Genomic DNA, 25569 nt, shown 5'->3' on the forward strand with positions numbered 1-25569 from the left:
ACATTGAGAGACGTAAAAGCTGGGAAGGCTCTTGATTTTGATGGCATTCATGCAAAATTCCTCCTGAACTTGGGAACAAATGCCAAAATAGCTTGCATGCTTCTTTTCTGATATTCTAAAAACTTGATTCCTACAGAAAACAATTTAAGAAGACACAAATCATTGCTTTACTAAAACCCATAAATGAAAGGATCAACTCCAGAGCTACAGACACATAGGACTACTTAGTTGTACATACAAACTTCTAAAAAGGCTTATTTTCAGTAGAATTCACCATGTTATCATGGATCAAATACCTATAGAACAGGCAGGCTTTAGGCCCTGCTGCAGTGGGGGGCCTAAGCTACTATTAGGTCCAATGTCATCTTTGATGTCATTTATAGAACAGGCTTTAAAAAACAGCTGCAGTATTCATCGATCTCACAGCAGCTTATGACGCTGTTTGAGAGACTGTCTAATATATAAACTTATCAAAGTCATCCCTTGTTTAACTACAATCCACCTATAAACAATATATTAAGTGACTCAAGGAAAAGAAATTAGTAAGCAGTAAAAAAAAAATGGTCTGCCCCAGGGATCATTGTTAGCCCTTCTCCATATTTGATCTGTAGATTTCAGACCTCCTTGATATGCAAGCTAGAAAATTCTGTTATGTAGATTATATCACTCTTGCTACTAGACACAGCTCATTTTAAAATATGGAAGAAACTGACATCCAATGTAGGAACTCTAAGGGATCACTTTATGGAATGGAAATTGTACACAAATGCAGATAAAACTGAAGTCTGTTGCTTGCATTTGAACAACAGGCTTGCCAATACAGAACTTCAGGTCACCTTTGATGGTACTACATTATGATACAGTAGCAATAGGTTTGGTTTTGGCTTACTATTTTGGTCGAGTGCTGCGTGTTTTAACTGTCTCTATGATGTTTAATAATAGTGTTGTGTGTTTATAATAGTGTAAACAAGTTGACATTCATAGTGTTTTATACATTTTGTGGCTATAAAATGGATACATTTGCAAGAAAGCATTCAAAAATATGTACTCTTTCTCAGCACACATCCATGACTCAAAGACAAGTTGCCAATTAGTCTAATGTTGGTTTGGGTACTGTTAATGAGATTTTAAAGAGGTTTAGGGAGACAGGTACTTTTCTCCTGAGAGAAAAGGAAAACTACACTTACTGAAGATCATTAACTAGTTAGGAAAAGCAAAATGAATATAAGATTGTCTGCTATAAACTTAAATAGAAACTTGGCAGCTAGTGGGATTAATATTTCTGACATGACAGTCTGTTGAAGATTGTTGGAAGCAGGGAGGACTGTCTACAGACCAAAAAAAGAAACAACTGTTGATGAAGGCTATGCAAAAAAAGAGGCTGAAGTGGGCAAAAGTTGTATAAAGATTGGACTGTTAAGAAGTAGAAGGTCATATTCTCAGATGAGAGCCATTTCTTTGTCCATAGAGATCAAGTACCCTATGTTCACAAATCAGCAGCTGAGAAGACTTCTTCCCACCTTCAACAAGCTCCTAAACTCCCATCTAAAAAGATGTTCTGGGATTGTTTTATACATGACAGTCCAAAATCACTTGTGCCTATTGACAATATGATGAAAAGTGACCAATACATGAAAATATTGGAAAAACAGAGTGGTCCCACAGATCCAGAAAGACAGAACTTTTCTTCCAGCAGGATCTTACTCCATGCCACACTTCAGAAAAAAGTGAAAGAGTTACTCAAAAATCACAACATCCAATTGCTTCAGTGGCCAGATAACTCACCTGACATTAACCCAATAGAAAATTTGTGGGCTCTAGTGAAAAAGAGACTTGTAAAATTAAGTTGTGATACAATGGAAAACTTAATACAGTCCATTATAAAAGTATGGTGTCAAGATGCAGAAATAAGAAAATGTGTTCTATGTTGGTAGAGTCCATGCCTAAGTGAATTAATGAACTTATTAGGAACAGAGGAGTACATATACATTATTAGATAAAGTTGGAGTTTAATTTTTATACTTATTTTCTTGCAAAATTAAAATTTTTCTTTAAAATGCAAGTGTTCAGATTAATTTGTTCACTACTGTACAACAAGTTTTCCAAGTATCTAGGTGTCACATTGGACTACATGCTATCCTACAAGAAACACTTGGAGAATACAGAGGCTATAATCAAGACTCATAATAACATCGTTCAAAAACTTTGTGGATCCTCTGCTACCACCTTATACTCACTTATCAGCTTTAGGTCTGGTAATCTCTGTAGCTGAATATTGTTCATCCATTTGGCTCAACAGTCTTCTGCACAGGATGCTCATTGATAATCAGTTTAATAACACTGTAGCTGATATCTGATGCAATCAGATCAATGAATACTTATTGGCTTCCTAACTTTGAGCAACATCCTGCCTCCACACCTTGAGCATCAGCTCTGAACATGCGAAGGCAGGATGTTGCGAGTACAAGTAGATAAATAATAATTCTCTTCTCCCTGTGCATAAAGACATTCCAAAGTTGAGAATCAGTCATTTAAAATCTAGACGACCACCAATATGTGAAGCAGAAAACTTAGTTAAAATAATTTCATTCAATAACCTAACCATCCAGCTGTCATACTTATTCTTGAATTCATTCACTCTGCATGCACTCACAACATCTAATGGCAATCCATTCCAGTCATGCGCCACCCTATGAGAGAAAAACTAGCCCTCACTCCTTTCTTAACGGCATTCATTCTCAGCTAACAAGAATGGACAACTTGCTGAAATACAAATACTGATGCTCATCAACTACAAATGTTGTTTTGGGCTATTAGTAACCAGTCTTCTGTTCTTGAACTTCCTCATAAGACATGGGTGACCCTGAATATGATTTGTACAACCATGAGATATGTACAGTCTTGTTATTTAAGTGGGCCTTTTCCTCACTGTGACTGTAGTGCTCCTAAACAAACAATCATGTCACCACTGAATGCATCCTCAGTGTTTATCAAAGGGACTAGTCTGATTTTCTCCAAGCTGCACCATCAGCACTGGAATGGATCAATATCTTAGGCATGCAACTGTAGTTTTTATATTATATTCATGTTCATGTTTCTTGTTCTGTATTGTACTGCATGCGCCAAATGCTCAATAATAATAATAATAATTCTGCACTGTTGAAGAACTGGCAATGCATTTCTGATTCATAGAAACCTTTACAGCAGACTGCATCACTGAGAAATGAAGGAACAGTGGAAAATTTCCTAGCTGCCTGAAGTTGTATAAAATTTTCTATTTTTATTACCCTAGAAAAGAATGTTCCTTTTTTTTAATGCTTATTATTATTTAATTTTTCTCTCTATGCAACTGAATTGATGCAATTCTAAATTGCATCAATAGAAGCTTTGTAAACCGAGGTTCCGATATGCCAATGACTACAAAATCCTTTGGAAATTGGCATAATTCACTATTTTAAATAAATGGTTTTAATGACTAATTAAAGAATTAGAAATTAGAAATCAGTTGCTTAACATTTTTTGCAGTTTGTGTAGCCCTGTAGAAATGACATTTGTATCCATATCATTCATCAACTTGAAGAAAGACCTTATAGATTTTGATTCCAGTTGCTGGCTAATAGTCTTCTATTGATTCCCAAGTTAGTTGATCTTAGGCATGTGCAAGAAGAATGTTCCCTCCCAGAAACTTAGATATTAATCCTGCATCCCAAAAATTCAACCACTATTATTATTATTAAGAGAGACCTTCAGGGAATCAGAAACTCATCGAGGGAGGCCACATATTGCGCACACCAGCTACCATACTTATTCTTGAATTCATTCACACTGCTTGCACTCACATCCAATCCAATCTCTCATCACATCCAATGGTAATCCATTCCAATCACCCACCACTCTATGAGAGAAAAATCTAGCCCTCACCCCTTCTTAGGCATTCATTCTCAACTTCCAAGGATGCCCTCCTGTCCTTTCCTAACTCCATCAGTTGAAATCCTGTATGACCCTTTCAGAAGTTTGTAAGTCTCAATCATATCACCCCTCTTTCTCCTGTTTGCTAGTGTCTGCAGCAATGGCAGCCCGTGAAGCTTTAAGTGTGTGTGTGGGGGGGGGTGCTGCCTATAGAAAATAATTTTAAAAAAATTATTTTTTTCCTAATCAGTAACCAATTTATTAATAAATAAATCTGTAGATTTATTTATTAATAAATTGATTACTGATTAGGAAAAAAAGATTTTTTTAAAAATTATTTTCTATAGGCAGCACCTCCACTTAAAGCTTCATGGGCTGCCACTGGTCTGCAGTCTACAAATTCTTCATAACCAGTATTCCACAATCCTGATATCATTTTTAACACTCTCCTTTGCACTCTCTCCAATATATCAGAATCACAATTGAAGTCAGGAGACCACACCTGCACACAATAGTCCAAGTGTGGTCTTATCAAGGAATTGTAAAGAGACAAAATGACACCTTTATCTTTACATGTGAACGTTCGTTTCAGCATTGCAATTATCTTTTGAGTTATATTTGCAATCTTTGCCACATGGCTCCTGAACTTCAATTTCCTATGTACTAACACTCCAAGATCCAGAGTCTCATTAGTTTCTTCTAGCATAATTCCACCATTATAATATGACATTGGATATCTAGTCAGCAAGTACTGCATATCAACAGCATTCCTGATTATCGTACCTATCTTTGCATCATCAGCATATAGCTGTGTGTCACCTGTCAAATCCTTCCCAATATCATTAATATATAGATTAAATAACAGTGAACCAAACACTGATCCTTGTGATACACTACTTGTTACCTTAAATCTTGCAGACTCACATCCCCTGTATACCACTTTTTGATATCTGTCAGTCAGCCATCCTCTTATCCATGCAAATATTCTATAACCCAAACCCATATTCTTCAATTTATGCAACAGTCTACCATGCTGTATTCTGTCAAAAGCCTTAGCAAAATCCAAAAGTGTCATGGTGTATGTTCCCTTTGTCTAGTTCAATGGTAACATTGTTATAGAATGTGAGCAAGTTTCTGAAGCATCACCTTTCTTTAGTAAACCACGTTGCTCATTGCAAAGTAGAGATTCACTATCAACCTGTTTCTGAATGCAAGCCCTAACCAATTTTTCCAAAATCTGCACCACCACTCCTGAGATACTAATTGGTCGATAGTTGGATACATCAGTCTCTTTACCACCCTTGTGCAATGGTATTACCATACATACAAACAGAATCTTCCCTGTTTTGAGACTCATATTAAACAGCTTGGTCAAAAATAGCCAGTTCAGCTGAACACTCTTTTAGCACATGTGCTGATATCTCATCAGTCCCTATTGCTGAATTCTTATTCAACAATAGGGACTGATGTGCAATTTGTGCAACAGCTCTAATACCTCTTCCTCATACACCTGAGTTTCTTCATTCAATAAAGAGGTAGCAGTAAGCTCAATGTCATGTACATCAGGTTGATAGCTTTTAAGAAAATAGGAACTCATTAGTTCAACGACATCTTCTGCATCCGTAACTCTCATGCCATCTGCATTTAAAAGAGTTATTCTTTCATATTCATTCTTTCTTTCTTTTACTTGCAGCATATTGATAGAATTCTCGTGGGTTGTCTTTAGTACTCTTAGCCAGTTTCTTTTCATACTCAGATTTTGCTTTCCGTACAACAGTTATGACTATTCTAGCCTGCTGCTAATGTCCATTACTTTCATAATGGACATTATCCTTATGCACACGGTATTCCTTCCATGTCACCCTTTTCTTATGAATTTCTGGCTTAATAAGGTTACACATCCATTTGAATCCTACCCTATTTATTCTTCAAACTCTCATGACACATTCTGATATCGCATCATTTAAGTATTGTTTAAATGCTTCCCATGCACTGTCTATATTCTCCCCATCCAACAACCAGTCCCATTACAGTGAACTCAGTATACTCCTCAGTTGGTCAGCATGTAACCTTTTCTAAGTGGAACATTCATAAACCTAGTCACTTCCCAAGTGGGTACCGCATGATCACTGTCACTAACCGGAAGCAAAATAGTTACATCTTTAACTGTGAAACACCCTCTAACACTATAATCAAATTTAACACTCTTTAACCTTGAGTTCCTTCTGTCACATTCTGCTTGAGGAAGTTGTCCCGCAACAGCTCAATAAATGCATTTTTATTCTTCCCACGAGATTTTACTACTACCCAATCAATATTTGGATAATTAAAGTCTCCCATTATGATTACTCTTTTCACTCTCATATTTTTTATTTGGTGATGCATTTCTTCATCACTAGCAACTAACAACATCCCACTATGTAATTGATCTTGTTGGATTCCACCTCACACCAGATGGCTTCAAACTCACAGTCACATGAAAAATTGTCACTAGTATTGCAGTCATAGGTCTCAACTCTAACTGGATTCAAGACATTTGATATCATTAGCAGCATGCCCCCCCTCCTCTCCTATCCTGTCTATCCTTCCTAAAAGTACTGTACCCTCGATACTTGTTAGTATGTCTGACTCTGTTAGCCAGGTCTCACTAAGACCTACAATCTGAGGTCCCAGCATATTGACTAAGGCAACAAACTCTATGCTTTTATTTCTGATACCACCTAGCATTTGTGTACAGACATAATAATCTATCTGCATGTTCTCTTGTATACTGTTGTCTGCAGTCTGCATGACACAGTTGGAAAACTTGAAGATCTCTCTTCTTCTCTATTGCCTCATACACATAGACATCTTTGCACACATTTGATGGGTCCAAACCGAACAAACACAAAGTCAAAATCATTCTCTCCTTGTCAACACTTCCATGACAAAGCCCATTCCCATCATTAACACAGCTATATAACTTGAAAGTTTATTTTTCACTTGATTAGACTATAATAAATTTAGTTTAATCCTTTATCCAAGTGTGAGCAAACAAAGTTTGTGCCTGAAAGTATCTTCAGGACTGGGGTAAGGTAGTACAACACCGGGCAACTTGTTGCAAAGGTGGAGCAAGCTAACATCACTCCTATCTCAGTATCTCCCATAATGCAAAACACATCTCCTTGTGGATATGTATATAATGTTATTCATTAAGGGAAGTGCCACTACCCAGACTAGTTTCGATCTTTATTGAGGTCTCTTCAGTGGAAGCCAGGCCCAAGTGCAGATACATGGCAGAAGCATTAGCAAGGTCATCTCTACCTATAGGAGTTGTCAAACAGTGTGCCACCTTTTTATTAAATTACTCTGGATTTAGAGAAAGATGTTGAAAGTTTATTTTTCACTTGGTTAGGCTATAATAAAATTAGTTTAATCCTTTATCCAAGTGTGAGCAAACAAAGTTTGCACCTGAAAGTATCTTCAGGACTGGGGTAAGGTGGTACAACACCAGGGCACTCCTTGCAAAGGTGGAGCAAGCTACCAACACTCCTATCTCAGTATCTCCCATAATGCAAAACACATCTCCTTGTGGATATGTATGATGTTATGCATTAAGAGAAGGGCCACTACCCAGACTAGTTTCAACCTTTATTGAGGTCTCTTCAGTGGGAGCCATGTCCAAGTGGAGATAAAAGGCAAAAGCATTATCAAGGTCAACTCTACCTATAGGAGTTGCCAAATGGTGTGCCACCCTATTTTAATAAATTACTCTGGATTTAGAGAAAGATGTTGAAAGTTTATTTTTCACTTGGTTAGACTATAATAAATTTAGTTTAATCCTTTATCAGGAGATGTGTTTTGCATTATGGGAGATACTGAGATAGGAGTGATGTTAGCTTGCTCCACCTTTGCAACGAGTTGCCCGGTGTTGTACTACTTTACCCCAGCCCTGAAGATACCTTCAGGCACAAACTTTGTTTGCTCACACTTGGATAAAGGATTAAACTAAATTTATTGCAGTTATGTAACATTGTCGCTCTTACACTCACATTCTCACCAATCCTCCTTTTATAATTTAGTTTCCATGACTGTGTTAGGTCTCATGCCAGTTATTAGTTTTTCTAGACTCCTGATACCAAACGCATTCAGGTGTTGGCTGTCCCTTTTATACAAATCCAATCATCCCCCAAACTCACTCCATACATCCAAAAACTCACATCCATTCCTTCTGCAGAGCCTAAACATCAAATTAAGAATCTTCTTAATTCTATTAGAGACAGCAATATGAATGTTAGGGGTTAGGAGCATGAGGAGGCTAAAATGCTTTGATTAATTGATAGCTTCGGCTCACTCAGCAAAATCTCAGAGGATGGAAACTGGCAGCCCATCTGACTTCAAAAATTTAACTTGTTCGCTGCCAACTATGAGTGTACTCGTAGTTGGTATATGAGCCTCACAAGCCAACTACGAATATTACTTGTATGTCGATTACCACTAACAATGAGATTACTCGTACTGACCTTGAAGAAGTGAAAGTGCTTGGCGTGGGGAGCATGGCAGCAACTGTGTGTATACTCGTAGTTGGTATATGAGCCTCACAAGCCAACTATGAATATACTCATATGTCGATTACTGCTGGCTACGAGATTACTCGTACTGACCTTGAATAAGTGAAAGTGCTTGGCGTGCGGTAACAAACTATGCCCGAGGAACGTAGCAGCAAACATGTTAAATAAGACTGAAGGAGCTCTGTAAATTCCCTTTGGAGAATAAAAGACATTATAGGTCTCTTGCACCATATTATACATAAATCACCACCCGAGAGAAACACTGACCTAAGAACTTCATTGTGTGCTTGCATAGGTATTGTACAAAAATCCTTTGTATTTCAGATCATATAATTAAAATATTTGCTTATTTACAGAATATCATGTATAAATAAAAATACTATCTACATTAATGATCAGAAAGTAAATGAAAAATTAAAAAAAAAAAACCAACATATCATAATCTTAGTACTAAATTAACTTGTTAATGATTTTCATAATTGAAAGCCCACTTGCCATGTAACTTAATATGAACAACAGGAATATGGTCTTTCATGTGTGCATGAATTAGAAGAGGGGGGGGAGGGGAGTTGCAGAGAAGAGTTATACACATTTTCAAGTACAGTATTTCTTGAATTTTCATTTCACTTAAAAATGTAGACATGGTACAGTATCTTTCAATTTTTCTTTAACTCTTTCAGGAAGCATAAAACTCTTGCTCTTATTAAAGATGGGAGAGTTATTGGAGGTATCTGTTTTCGGATGTTTCCAATGCAAGGCTTCACTGAAATTGTGTTTTGTGCTGTTACTTCTAATGAACAAGTAAAGGTAAGTAATACAAACTTTGTATGAAATACTGTAAATTCTGAATTTATACAGTATCATACTATGATTTTTTATGGCCTTTCTGAAAATTGCTTAGTTTATATGATATATGTAACTAATTTTTATCTTTGTATATTTGTATATGCTGCAATTAATATTTTTATTTTAATGCTATCTGTATTAATGTATTTTAGGGCTATGGAACACACCTTATGAATCATTTAAAGGATTATCATATAAAGAATAATATTCTTCATTTTTTGACATTCGCAGATGAATTTGCCATTGGTTATTTTAAAAAACAGGTAAGCTCTTATGTGTTCCTATTACATATAGAAGTAGATGGGCTTTTTTTTTTTCCCTTTTCTTTTTGATAATAGGACTGAGGGTTAGAATAATCAAAAATTATTGGTATTTCTTATTACTATTTATAGATAATTCATCTGAACTATAGATGTTTTTCTTCTTCTTGAAAAAGCAAAGTAAGAAAGCTTTCCCGGCATTGGAAAATTGCTCAGGTTGAAAATACCAATGAAATGAGTGTGTGCCTTTAGGTAAAGTCTAGTTGGTCTGCAACAGTGAAAACTTACACTGTGTACACATTAACATTGGTGAACCTCTTAGTAGTAAATGGTATTCCATCCAGTCTAATTAGGCATTAATCCTATTACCTTTGTGCCATATGAAGGTGTATTCTATTTAGCATACTCTATGATCTCTGTCCTTTCGAATAAGTAATATTAACAATTAATTCAAATTTAGTTATCTTACTGATAGATACCAATATACAAATACTGATTAAAAGCTTTTCATCTATTAGATCTTCAAATTAATGCCGACAACAGTTTTTCCTCTGAAAATCATTGCCCCAAGAAGAGCACTAATAAAATATGCCATTATCAGCCTAATACAATTAGACTATGGGATCAGGATTTTGAAATATTTGACCATAATTCTGTTATTTATCTCTTACTTTCTACTGACTACAAATAGATATTTTGGAGAGGGGGAGAGATTTCATTTCTTGGCTGATGAAAGAACTGAAAGATGGAATTGTGTGTTCTCTCCTGTTGAAAGAATGCAAGTATGACTTATGCAAAAAGTTAGGACTTACTAATGAACATTCCACCTCATTGAACAAAAAGTCATCAGATACTCATTATTATCATTATTATTAGCCTTACCTGTTTTCCAAATTTTCCTGGAGAGCACACCTAAAGAGCAGATTTAGAAATAAATTGCAAACATACAGAAATGTGATTAATTTTTGAATTTGCTCCTTATGACAATTCATTGAATTTCTTCTCTTCTTATTAGGTATTTCTTTAATGAGTAAAGCATAAAGATGTTGCATTTTCCAATTTCCAATTCTGAAATTGTCCACATCACTCTATTTAAAATTACCTGCCATTGAAGAAGTTAATTTTTTTGTTTAACCTTGAATATTTTAACTTCTCCTTTCTTTCTCCAATAATTATTGCTTGACTAAATCATCTTATTGTTATTAGAAGTGTCTCATATGTTTTGTCTTCTTCATATGATCATAGGAACTTGTTAATGATAAGTTCAGACAGTGATACCAGTTAGGGTTAAGAACATGAGATGGTGATCATTGCCATGTTGCAAAATATTAACAGCAGTGAACCTAAAGTTTTACAAAAGTTAGGGCTAAAAAAGTTCAGCATACTTCATTTTGAGAAATGAAAAGGCATTAAAGAATTTTTTTTTGAAAAAAATTATGTTCAAAAAAACAATTCTTATAAAAACAATATATATATATACACACACACACAGTCTTGCCATAAATACTGTTACAGCTTCCACACACAACCACTGCCCACAGAATTGTGTGAGCTCGGTTCTTTTAGTTGTGCTGTGCACACCCAACATTCTCATGATAATGTTGCATTATCATGAGAATAGCTGTATTGGTTATCATGCAGTGAGGAGATTATGAGGACCGTATAGCTGTAATAACCATTCACATAGCAGGTAGCTACATTCCAACAAGGTTGGAATGTAGCTACCTGCTATTTTCATCATGCTAAAAACACTCAGGATCAGTAGAATGCATGTGTATCCAACTATTAACTGTTATAACAATACAGAAGGTGTATCTGACTGAAGAGAACAGATCGACCTAACGTAAGTCCTAACAGGATTCAAAAGCTTGTGAGGGCCATGGAAGCATGCCTCTGTGGTAATCCTGTGAGAACTCAGAGAACAGTGTCGTGTATACTAGCTGATGACCTGGGGCTGAGAGCCTATCGTCGTTCAACTGGACAGTTCCTAAAACCACAACATATATGGCAGAGGGTGATAAAATCAAAGTCACTTCTCCAGTAGTATGCAAACAACAGACATAGAGATATCCTCTTCACAGATGAGATTTTCACCATTAAAGAGTCATTTAACTGTCAAATCTGTAGGGTATATGCCCTGGATGGTTACACAGCACATGCCATAGTACCCACGATTCAGAGAGATCATCACCCCGTATCAGTGATGGTTTGGTGGTAGCGTATTGGGGTATTCAAGTTGCATTTCTGCAAGAAAGGGGTCAAAACCTCTGCCAAAGTGTATCACAACACCATGCTGGAACTGTGGTATGGCCCGCTGAACAATACCTTGTTTCACAGCAGGCAGTGGATCATCCAACAGGACTCAGTCCCTGCACCCAAGGCGAGGCCACACAACAATGGTTGGAGACAAATGTGCCTGACCACATATCACCATCTGATTGGCCATCTGGAAACCCTAATCTGAATCCATTGGACTTCAAATTGTGATTTGAGATTGAGAGAATAGCCTGCAAAAAACAGCACCACAGCATTGTCAGCCAGAATGTGAATTTGGAGCAAGCAGTGGCAGCATTTCCATGTATCTTGTGCATGCTGCCATGTGGTCTCACAGACGTTGGACATCCATGAAGGCAAAAGGGAGACATTTTGAATATCGAGTGCTCCAATATGAATGTTATACATGCGATTTGTATGTGCTGAAAGCTGTAAATGATTTACTGATAGATTATAGGTTTATGCACTATTCAAGTTGTAGCAGTATTTATGGCTAGACTAGGTGCAGTTATTGTATATTGATTTAGTTATTTTAACTTGGTCTGTTATAGACTAAAGTTATGGTTAGGAGTTTTTGTGTTTTTACATTTCTTGCAGCTGAATTAATTTATAGAAAGCAGAAGATTGCTAATACTGCATTTGAATTTTCATTTGGAATTAATAATCCTTAACAGAAGTAGGTGAATATTATTAATTCTTCTTTTTTCCAGTTAGCATGTTAGACTCAGTTACTGTCACAGTAAAGTAACCCAGCTTCATATAAACCTAATTAATGGAAGGATGAATAATCCTATATATATATATATATAGTGGATAAAATTATGCCTAAATAGGTGAAATATTTTACTTGATATATATATCAAGGTTGATATATCAACATCATCATCAATATTTATGGATATGTACCCTCAAGGACCGTTCAGGTTACTATGATAGTACTACATGATTAAGTTTACATTATTATTCTTCTGTCAATAATTTTCCTCCACATTGGTCTGTTACCTTTGAGCACTCCAATACCCTGTCAAATCTAACACTTTTATACTTCTAAGATACTTGTGACTGAATCAATCTACCTAGACTTTGGTCGTCCTCTGGGTCTCTTGCCTGCCATTTTGGCGTCAAACACCTGTTTTGATAACCATTCATCATCCATTCTGTTTAAGTGACTATGCCACCTTAGATTGGCTCTGCTAACACATTCTTGAATGACAATAATGTCAAGTTCCTTTCTAATATCTTTATTTTTAATACGATTCTCCCATTGATGCCATCAGTTCACTCCCCAGTTCTCAGATGCATAACTTAATACTAGCTTAAATACTGTCTTGTGTACTGCTAGTTTGGTGTTTTGACTAATTTCTCCCTTATTCCAAATAAATTTATTCAGCTGACTCTGCCATATCAACTTTGCTTATTCTATTGTCTATTTCCAGATTTAACTTGCCATCTTTACTAAAAATTATGCCTAAATTGCTGAATATTTTACTTGTTCTATAGGATCTCCATTCACAATGCAGCTGAAGTTTTTACCTATTTTCATAGTTTTAGTCTTTTTATTGCTGATTTTCATACCAAATTTGTTATTCAGTTTAGTTAGAGAATCCTGGAGACTTGCACTAGATGTGTACAGGAATACATCATCATCTCCATAAAGCAAAGAACTAAGTTTGGCATGTCCAATTCTAATGTCAAGCCTAATGCCACTTTCTTTCATAATGTGATCCATATAGATGATGAGTAAGAGTGGAGATAATGTACATCCTTATTTTACCCCTAATCTTGCATCAAATCATCTTCCTGTATTTCCTTAAATTCTAACTGCTGACTGACAACTTAAATATAGATTATTTGTTGCTCTGATTTATAATATTCTATTCCCATTTACCAATTGTAGTGTTTTGAAAAGCTTTTCTCTGACACTTTGTCCTATGCCTTTATCCGGTATACAAAACTTAAGTACAGATTCTTGTGATATTCCCATGATTTCTCATTAATTTGTCATAAAGTTAAAATCTGATCTTGACCTTCATTTGGTGTGAACCCAGCTTGTTTTTCTCCTCTAAGTTTCTCTTCCGCAATCTTTCTTAACCTCTTTTCAAGTATGCTAGCATAAATCTTTTTAGTAACACTTAGAGAAATTCTTCTGTAATTCTCACATTCAGCTTTATTCCCCTTTTTTATAGATGGGTACTGTGAGTGTACCTATCTACATGAGAGTACCCAAAATTATATACTAGTTCTGAAGAGAGAATTTAGTTTGATTAACAACTCATCTCACACCAATTTATTCTGCTCTCTTTTGTATAGACATTTAGCTTTATCTGCCTCCATATTCTACAAATATTTCCATATTCGCTGTATTCATCAGAATAAAAGTGGAATTTTTAATTATTTATTTATTTAGAATTTTCTGGACATTAAATTTACTATCTAGTTATATGAAATTTTTGAGATTTTAGGAGAATTATAAAGTGGCAGATTCCCTTAGTTGAAATAGATCCATTGTACTTAGGAGTTGAAGAAAATTTGAAAAATAACAGTGAAGAACTGTATATCTATTTAAATTTACCTTTATGTTAATTTAAATAACTCATAACAGTTTAATTTCTTTGTACTGTTGACCAAATGGAATACAAATATTGAGTTTTATAATTTAATAGTCATACCTGAACCTTAAAAATCATTACTGTATTGATTACTTCAGTATACAAATGGTTCCTCTAATTTAATACATTATTATTAAAAATGAAAAAAAAAATTAAATAAGCAAAAATAATAGAGCATCAACCAAACACAAGTGGTTTGACAGATCCCACTTTGTATATATATTCTTTAAATAAATGTTTTAAAAATATATTGATATTAAAAATGCAACTGGGTATTTTTAATTCCTCTTCTTCTTTCTTCTTTAGCCTCTTTCTATCCACTGCTAGATATAAGCCCTTCCCTTAACTTTCCAGTTCTGTCTGTGTAGCCGGTGTCCATCATCTCATGTCAAACTCTTATAGATTATCCTTCCATTTTATTCTTTGGCAACCCCTTTCCTTCTTGTGATATCCACTTAGTGCATAATTTTGTTTACTTTTCATATTTCACATGGCAGTCTTCTAATATGGCCAGTACCTCTCTTTTTACATTCTTTACAACACCTCACAGTATCTTCTATTCCAGTATTCTCTCTAATTCTAGTATTTCTTATTCTATCCTTTTTTTTTTTTTTTTTTTTTTTTTTTTTTTGTGATGTGGAGCTTTCTTCTCTCCAAGGCTCTTTGGGGTCACATGTAGCCTGTCTTCATGCTTTTAAGTTCATATCTCATTTCAATAGGTAAACACTGGAATAATGCATGTATTGAAAAGCTTCCTTATTTTCAGCATATAGGTGAATCTCCTAACAGATAATCTTTATACAGCCAGAATGCTTTGTTTCCTTGTGCAATTCTTCTATTTATTTCTTTATCTTGTTTTTCCTTAAAACTAATTAATTGACCAAGGTAAATATAGTCCTCTGCCATTTCAATACGATTATCTGTTAATTTTAGTTTGGTTTGACCTGAATTTGTCATCAGTTCAGCTTTAATTAGGTTACCCCCCCCCCCCACCCCAACAGGTCAGGACGTATACAGAATCATATCTAGTAGATAAATCTGGATATGATTCTGTGACACCTATTGAATAACATGGATAAGAAGTGCAAGTTGATCTCACTATTTCATCCAACTCAGCCGGTAGAGAGGTTAATCTTTAAACCTTTTTTCTTTCTTTCTCTATCAAGATCATTTAGCATTTCCTGAGCTTCTTTATTTTTTGCTAAAAGAACAATGTCTTCTTCAAAACATAAATAATTGAGATTTATTTTCATTGATGCTGATTCCATAGTTTTCGCATTACATGTTTTTAAAGACTTCTAATGTAGCAGAAAACAATTTGGGTGATATAGTAGTAAGGTAAGGAGCATTACATCTCTCTCTCTCTCTCTCAATACCAAATTCCTTTCCATAATGCTCTAGCTTAATGCTGCCCATTGAGTTTTGATATACAATAGCCCCCCCCACCCCCCAATCCATGGGAAATACATTCCAACAAGACCCTCTGTTGGTACCTGAAACTGCAGATAATACCAAACCCTATATACGAGGGCTATTCAATAAGCAATAAGACTAATTTTACTGTCGCAAAACCACTCATCACAATATTTCTGTGGAATATTGTGATGGGTTTTGTGGAATAAAGAAATGCTTTATTCCTCAAATGCAATTAATTTCTGTGGAATAAAGAAATGCTGCTGTCTGTATTAACAAAAGAGGTTGATAGATGGTGTATACGGGCTGATCTGCCAGAGTGTCACGTGACTAAATGCAAGCTTGTTTCGGTGCGCCTATGAGCCACAACCAGTTGTTGAAATCGAAGCGTCCTTGGAACAGCGTTATGCGATTAAATTTTGTGTGCATTTGCAAAAACGGCACCGGACACTTTTAACATGATACGCGAAGCTTTCCACGATGAAGCAATGTCGAAGGCAAGTGTTTTTCGCTGGCATAAATGTGGAAGATGTGGACGATCTTGAACAAAATGTGGAAGAGCTTGAACATGAGGGAAGACCTTCAACGTCCATCACAGAGCAATGATCAACACAGCAGCGATTATCATCAAGGAGGATCACAGAATGCCAGCTGCATGTTGTCCTGAATATTTCTGTGGGAAGTATTCACTCAATCATGGCTGAACATTTGGGACTGAAACGTGTTTGTGCCCGATGGATTCCCAAACTCTTGACACTGGAGCAAATGCAGCATTGAGTGGATTGTGCACAGAATGGAAAGAAAGACTGGAACAAGAAGGTGACAACGTCTGAAAATGCATCATTACAGCAGATGAAGCTTGGTTGTATCACTATGACCCCTACAATGGAACAACAAAGCAGTGAATGGAATATCCATCTTCGCCTACCCCCAAGAAAGCAAAAACTGTAAAATCGGCTGGTAAAGTTATGACCATAATGTTTTTTGACTATGAAGGCATTGTTTACCGACATGTTGTAGAACCTGGAAATACTGTAAACGGCTCATACTATGCGGATGTTTTACGGACACTGGTACAGCACATCAAAAGGAAGTGTCCATTGTTGAAGAATGGCTTCTTATTGCACCATGATAATGCAAAGCCACATATTGCTGGTTGTATAGTGGACGTTCTGCAGAAGAACAACATAGATATCCTACCACACCCTTCATACAGTCCTGATCTCGCACTATGCGATTTCTGGCTGTTTCCTCAGCTCAAGAAACCACTAAAAGGCCGCTGTTTCGAAAGCAACAAAGCATGTTTAAAAGCTGCAGAGGTGGTTTTGAAAGAGCTCTCAAAAAAACGGACTTTCACATGTGCTTAAGAAGTGGACACAACGTTGGGACAAATGCATCGCGTCTCACAGTAGTTACTTCGAAAAGACCATGTAAATGATGACGATTAAAGGTAATCTGTTTTCTGTATAAATATAGTCTTATAACTTATTGAACAGCCTACATATACACACACACACACACACACACACACACACACACACACACACACACACATACTGTTTTATTCCTATACATACATACATACCTATGATAAAGCTTAATTTATAAATTAGGCACAGTAAGAGACTAATAACAATAACTAATAATAAAATAGAACATTGAAAATAACATACTGTAATAAAAGTTACCTGAATGTGAATGGAATCTTAGCAATCTCAGCTTATGTTTATTTTTATTATTTATTTATTATTTTATGAAGTCGAGAACTTTCACCTTTTCACTTAAAAGGAAGCACTTGACGGTTTCTCTTTGACATATCTGAATTGCCAGCATCACTACTCTTGCGCTTTCTTGCCATTGTTAAGTAAAATAAAGGTTACTTGAACACAAGCACTGCGATACTGCGACAAATGATCTGATAACCGAGAACTACTCAGAATGGTGTGCAATTTAAACATATGGAATGTTTATTTCTAGAATTTTCAGTTTAATATTTTCGGACGTCTACTAAGTGAGTAATGGCCGGGAAGCGTATATGGTACAGCGTGGACATGCTGGACAAAGAGGTGATTCACGTCCCCGGGCAGGATGGCTTGAGATTTCATCACGTTACTCAGAATAGCACACAATTTAAAATTTATAAATTGTTTATTATTAAAAGAAAGATTTGAAAAAAAAATTTAAAAAAAAAAAAAAAAAGAAAGAAAAATTTTAAATTGCCAAAATGAAGCCATAAGGCTTCATTTCGGCAATTTAAAATTACATAGGCAAAGTGGATATTTGATCCAACATTATTTCAAAACCAAATGTTTGTAGAAACTATGAAAGTTCCGTAACTTGACCTGAGAGCTTATGAGAATATATTGCTCAGCATACCCGAGTTGCCTTAGCTACTTAATTAGTGTAAGCTATGGCAACTCTGGGGATGCCGAGGATTGTATGGTCGTAAGCTCTCAGGTCAACTTATGAAACTTTCATCATCATCATCATCATGCGTATCAAGGATTTAGGTCTAGCATGGCCTCTTCTGGCCTTAGAAGTCATCGTTGAATCATTTAAGAGGATGTCCTGGTTTTCTTTTTCCTAATGGCTTGTACTTTAAGGCTTGTTTTGGTAATCTTTCTGTTTTCATTCTTTGAACTTGTTCCATCCATTTATCTTTTTTAATTTTTTCTATTACTGGTTCTTGGTTTAATTCTTTCATAATTTCTTCATTTCTTTTGTGATCAAATAGGGTATACTTTGCAGTTTTTCTCATAAACTTCATTTCTGCTGTTATTAATCTTTGTTTGTCTTTTTGTTTTATTGTCCAGATTTTGCTTCCATACATTAAGACTGGTAGGGCTAATGTATTGTATACTTTAGTCTGATTTATTTTTGAACTAGGTTTGGTTTACATATAGAGTTAATTACACCTGTTAATTTTAAATATTTTGTAATTTTTACATTTATATCTTCTTTTTTTTTTTTTCATTTTCATATGTGATCATACATCCTAGGTAGTTAAATGAATTCAACTGTTCTAAGATCTTGTTATCTATTACTATTTTAGTTCTTGCTGGATCTTGTCCTTTAAAGGCCATAATTTGTTATTTTTCTGTTGATATTATCATACCATAATCTTTGGCTATCTCATTTAGATCTAAAATAGCTTTCTGTAAGTTATCTTCAGAATTTGTAATTATTATTTGGTCGTCGGCAAAGAGGAGAGTGTTTAAGTTCACTGTAGGAGAAAGTTTAATATCTCGATGTAAATTTTTATTCCATTTTATTATTATTTCATTTAAGTAAATATTAAAAAGAGTTGCTGAGAGGGGACATATCTGTCGGACCCCTTGATTTATCTCTCTCGTATATGATCGCTCGTGATTTAATCTTATTTGTATTTGATTATTTTCATATGTACCTGTGATATCTTTTAGGATATTATTTGGTATTTGTCTTTCTTTTAATATGTTAAATAATATGTTTCTTTTAACTTTGTCAAATGCTTTTTCAAAGTCAATAAGTGCTTGATAGAGAAAGAAACTATGAAACTTTCATAGTTTCTACAAACATTTTGTTTTGAAATAATGTTGGATCTAGTATCCACTTTGCCTATGTAATTATAAATTGTTTATTTCAGGAATTTTCCATTTAATATTTTTGGACCAAGGATTAACTGTGGATAAGGAGGGACTGCTTTAATAATCAAATATACTTTGTTGGAATGGCTTCTTGTTTTAAGCTATTAATTATTTCTGACTGATATTGAGAATCAAAGTTCCAAAACCTGTAAGAACTAAATACATGAAGATTATACTCATTTGCTTTTCTATTACTTGATTAATAGTATGGATGTGATCTACTGCAGAGAATCTTTCTCTGAATCCTGCTTGTGAGTGTATGGCTGTGCATCATCGAAAATTCTTTTGATCTTATTTAATATAATTTTTAATTATATTAAATTGGATTTAATATAGAGTTTTAATATATATTTTAATTAAAACAAAAACAAAAGTGAAATAAAACAAAAGAACATCAGCCAGTGCTCAGAATTCTATATGAATATGTGTAAATATGGTAATAGTATTTTTGTTGCTTGCAGTGATATTTATATTTCTGTTTTTTTTTTTCATTAGCTCTTGATAAGGTAAAAATTCTAGCTTTTATGTTCATAATGCTGACTATACTGAACATAAAGAGAAGTTTTTGCTTTATTTTTATAGAATAAAAATTTTATTATTATTATGTTGCACCTCCAAGTAGTCCAAGAACTCATCATGGGGAGGATACTCTACTCCATTCTGCTACACCCATCGTCCCTGCTCCTTAATTCTCAAACTACACGCAACTACTATCAATGCTGTTTACCACCACAACCACCAACAGTATTTTTTGTCTGTAAATTACATGCATTACTGCTCATACCATGTTTAAAAAATTTAATAATAGCAAAAGTTAAAAGTCATTTCTTTGTGGTTATAGGTTGGATGAATTCAGTTTACCCCCGCCCCCATTCTTACAAAAACAGAACACTATCCCTAACAGTAGGTTTGACTGTCCAGTGAACTATTTTACTAACACTTTATTTTTTCAGTAGAATTTTATTTTAGTGTCATGTGCCTTGGCTATAATTAATTTTTCATGATCATCATCAAATTCCTGACATGTACCTTCAAGGGGTGTAAAGGATATGATAGTACTACTTGAAATATTTACATCATTAGTAACTTCCTATCTACAATTGTCCTCCAAATCAATCTGTTACCTGTCAAGACTCCAACATTATCAGATCTTATATTTTTGTCTTCTAAGGCACTTTTTACTGTATCAGTCAACCTATATCTTGTCTTCCTGTTGATCTTTTTTCCTGCCAACCTGGCAGAGAACACTTGTTTTGCTAATCTTTCTTCACCATTGTGTTTAAGTGACCATACCACTTGAGATTAACTTTGCTAACATATTCCTGGGTGCTAACAATGGCAAGTTCTTTCCTAGTATCTGCCTTGTTAATATGATATTGCCACTGATGCTATATGTTCATGCCTCTAATCTTTCTCAGGACTTCCATATCTGTGGTCTCTAGTCTTTGGTTAAGTGTTTTAATTCTAACCCAGCTCTCAGATCCATAAGTTAAAATTGTTTTGAACACCATCTTCTATATAGCTAATTTAGTGTTTTGACTAATTCCTCCTTTATTCCATATAAATTTATTCAGTTGACTTCCTACCATACCATCTTTGTTGATTCTGGTGTCTATTTCCATATTTAATTTACCATCTTCACTAAAAATTGTTCGTAGGTAGCTGAAATGTTTTTCTTGTACTATAGGTTCTCCATTCACAATGTGGTTGATAATTTCAATGCTCCTACTTATTTTTGTAGCCTTTGTCTTCCTGTTGCTGACCTTCATACCAAATCTATTGCAAGAGTTATTCAAAATAGTCAAGAAATCGTGCAGACTTGTACTGGATTTATTTAAAAGTATAATATCATCCACATAAAGCAGAGAGCTTACATTAATATCTCCACTTTTGATATGAGGTTTAATACCACTTTATTTCATAATGTGATCCATATAGATAATGAATAACAGAGGAGATAATGTACATCCTTGTGTGACACCAGATTTAACATTAAAACCATCTTCCTGTACTTCCTTCAATTCTAATTGCTGACTTTCAACTCAAATAAAGACTAAGCATTGCTTGATATAATTCTCCATTCACACCATACAACTACAGCATTTTGATTAGCTTTTCTCTTGGTACCTTGTCACATGCCTTTTCCAGATCTACAAAACTTAAATGCAGATCTTTGTTATATTCATATGATTTCTCAACTATTTGTGATAAAGTGAAAATCTGATCCTGAAATTTCTATTTGGCCTGAATCCAGCTTCTTCACCAATCTTCCCTTCCACAATCCTCAACATTTTCTCAAGTATACCTGCATAAATCTTATCAGGAACACTCAGTAGGGAAATATCTCTGTAATTCTCACATTCAATTTTGTTTCCCTTTTTTTATATGGGTATTATGAGAGCCCTACTCCAATCACCTGGAATTCATCCCCCTGCAGGCCTTCTGAACTATGCAGTGCAGCCACTGTAAGACTTTTATACCTCCATACTTGAGCATTTCTTTTCGAGTATCATCTACTCCAGTTGCCTTTCCACATTTCAGGCTTTTGATGTTTGTTTGTTTTTGTACTTCAAGTATGGATATGTATTCCTGAGTGCATATCTGTTGAGTGTTTTTTACCACTTTGCTGTCACTGATTGTTTCATTTAGCAATTTTTTTTGAGGTAATTACTCCATATATCAAGGATATCTTTTTCTCCAATTTTCATATCACCTTTATCATCTCTAATTCCTTTTACAGGCTTTCCTCCATTTGTGAACTTTTTTCAACAACTCCAGAATATCTTCCGCCTTCTTGATATTTGTTTTCTGTGTTCCTACCGGTCTTTCTGTGACTTTTGTTTAGCTAGTTTTACAGTATTTAGCTTTCTTACATTTGTCTCTGTATTCTGTAAGTACACAAGTTAATGTATTTGCCAGGAACTTTTTGATATGCTTTCTTCTTTTCCTTCACTGGCTCTTTAACTTCCTGTGTCTCCACCTTGGAAGGTGGATACAGGAAGTCATAGACAACCTCACTACATGCTCTTTGGCTGAATCAATCAACGTTTTCTTCAGGATTTGCCATTGAACCTCCAAAGTTTAGTTCCTGTTCTCAAACTCTTTCATTTTTTCTGGAATAATGTTTGTGTATTTTAGTCTACAGTTCACATGTGAGAGCTGCTTAACTTTTATTCCCTTTAAAACTTCCTTACATGTTCTTCTTTTTACTAGGAAATTCAATTTTATCCTGCTCAAGATAAAATGGTGATCACTGCCAATTTCAAATCCTCTGTACACTCTAGTGTTCTGCACCAGTGAGAAAACATCACTATCAACAATAACATAGTCAATGAGACTTTTCTTATTCCTTGCATCTTCTCTCCACGTGAATGTGTGCACATTTTTATGTTGGAACATTGTATTAGTAATAACCAGTCCATGTCCTGAGCAGAAATCCAACAGGTACAGGTAATCCTGGTATAACGCGTACTTATACAATTCGGTTTCGATATAACGCAGTCTACAAATCGTAGTAACCCCCCTGTTCAATGCGGTACTTATACAACGCAGTTTCGATATAACACGGTCTACAAATTGTACAAACCCTTTATCTTTTCATATATTTTTCACCGTGCAACTTAAAAATGAAATTCTATCCTCATCAAATTTGCATCTGCCTGTATTGCGCATGTTGTTATAAGTAGCAAATTTATGTTAGGGGGGAAATACCCTTTAGCATGCATGTACCTTCGTAAAAGAGTGGAGGAATATTTGTGCCTATAATCCCACCTTCTGTGGGACAATAGACACAATGTACGTCAAATGTTTATAGTAAACGAAGACAATTGAAATTGTCTTCATAAAATAAGTTATTTTACGGATAATGATCCCTCAATGGAATGCTCCAGAAAATTAACAAGATAATTGGCTATTTGTTTAGCTCCATATCAAGAACTTAATAAAAAAATTGCAGCTTAGTGGTAGGTAAAGTTTTATTGCTGACTTCTTGATAATTAAACTAGCCGAAGTATGCAATGAGAATTATACAAATGATGTCCAAGGGATTTGAAGTGATGACGACGTCTGGCCAATTGTAAATAAAGGACATCTATGAAATGTTGGTTTTGAAGACAATGATGATGATTAAAATATGCACTTTATTTTATTTTGCCTAAATTTTTGCATTATGTACAATGAAGTTTACATACAATTTGTAAATTCATAATTTTATACTAAGTATTTGTTTCATAGTTTATGTTTTCTTAACTTACATGAATCCCGAATTAAATAAACAATTTTTTTGTTAGGTATGTCATTGTTGTTGATATAATTGAAAAAAAAAAAAAAAAAAAAAAAAAAAAAAACGATTTCGGAACCTCACCCTACTTTTTCTTTGTGATCTGAGTTTCGTACAATGAGATTTATATAGCGCAGCATTTCTATGGAACCTAACATCCCCCCGTTATACGAGGGTTACCTGTATTTGCCATTATTAATTAGCTTTGCTCTTTTCTCCAAATTTTCCCAAAATATTTTTGTATGTCTGACAGTCATTGCCTACTCTACTATTCAGATCCCCAACAAGGACCAACTTTTCCTTTTTCATTGTGTCAGTTGCTTTCTCTAAAGCTTCAAAAAATCCTCTACTTCTACCTTAGTAAAAGAGTGGAGGAATATTTGTGCCTATAATCCCACCTTCTGTGGGACAATAGACACAAATAATTCTCATTGTCCAGTTTCCCATTCTGATATTTGCCCACATCACTCTATTTTAGACTGCCTGCCATTCAAGAAGATTAGGCTCGTATTTATTGTTGAATACTATGGCTACTCCTTGTTTTCCTTGATTGTCATTTCCTGAATATAACATTTTGTATTTATTGCTCAGAAAGATCTCTCCAGTTTTTGCCTTTTTTTTTTGTTTCACTCACTCCTATTATGTCAATCTGTACTTATCTAATTCTTCAGCTAGCTCCATTTCTTTGCCATTCAGGCTTCTTATGTTGATAATACTGATCTTGAACTCTGGTGATGTTGAGTTGGTGTGCATTTTAAGATTTGTTCCAGTAGCTGACTTTTCGCAGTTTGCCCTGGTTCCCTGGAGTAAACTATGGGGACTTCGTTTAACCGGGCGATGCCCCAGCTGACATGAAATTCTGTCATGTTGTACTATCATTTTATATTTTGGTTTAAGCCAATAAGAATACAATTTTGTTGGCTAAATCCCAAATGCCAGCCCATTCTCATTCGTTCAGTATCCAGGTAGATACTGAACGAACACCTAACAGGGTGCACCATGAGAAGGTGAGAATTGGACATTAGGTCAAAGGTCTTGGTCAGTTCTTTGCATTCCTTTAAAGGTTATGTGGAGGTCTTCCAGTTCTACAGCTTTTACTCTTAGGTTCCCTGTAATTAATTTTTATGTTTATCAATTAATGAGGAAGCAAGAGATCAAGAATAAATTTTTGCCCAGTTTTCAATATTTGAATTTCTTAATGTTATTTCATCCTAGGGTTTTTCCAAAGACATAAAGCTTTCCAAGTCAGCATATACAGGATATATTAAAGATTATGAAGGTGCAACATTAATGGGATGTGAGCTGAATCCCCGTATCATTTATACAGAGTTTACATCGGTCATAAGGAAACAGAAGGAGGTAAGTTAAGCATATTTAACATGTTCTTGGTGCTAACATACATATTCTTAGTACTTAAAGAACTTTTATCACTTCTTCATCAGAATTTAGTAGTTATCAAAAACTGGATAAAGCTGATATTGTATTTTATTTAAACACCATTCAAATCTTTGTGTCAGCTGATAAATAAATCTGGTACCTGTGATTCTTCCCTATATGTATACTGTCTATCACAGATAAGATATCACGGCTACTACATCAACTGACTATAAATGTTACAGTATACCCCACCCTCCTACCCTCAACAAGATCTGTAATCTCTCTAAACAAACCTCCAAAACATTCCCATCCACCACTTAAAAAATCTAGTGTCTACAAGATCAACTGTACCTGTGGGTTTTGCTGTGCAGGACAGACAAGGAGTTCAGGAGAGAGAGAGACACACAAGTTTGGACACATCAAAGA

General features: G+C 34.9%; 1 protein-coding gene across 3 annotated transcripts in view; it reads left to right on the forward strand.

The window, feature by feature from the left end:
• Positions 1 to 25569, forward strand: part of Gcn5 (Gcn5 acetyltransferase) — a 470342-nt gene that overhangs the window by 326374 nt on the left and 118399 nt on the right. For all 3 annotated transcript variants that reach the window (XM_090394171.1, XM_090394172.1, XM_090394173.1), the window contains exons 14-16: positions 9140 to 9266; positions 9458 to 9568; positions 24982 to 25125. In XM_090394171.1, the coding sequence (XP_090250297.1) occupies positions 9140 to 9266; positions 9458 to 9568; positions 24982 to 25125 (382 nt within the window). The remainder of the gene's footprint in view (positions 1 to 9139; positions 9267 to 9457; positions 9569 to 24981; positions 25126 to 25569) is intronic.

Source organism: Typopeltis vanoorti, chromosome 6, assembly GCF_054136105.1.
Source record: "Typopeltis vanoorti isolate ZY-2024b chromosome 6, IOZ_Tvanoo_1.0, whole genome shotgun sequence".
NCBI classification, from domain to species: domain Eukaryota; kingdom Metazoa; phylum Arthropoda; class Arachnida; order Uropygi; family Thelyphonidae; genus Typopeltis; species Typopeltis vanoorti.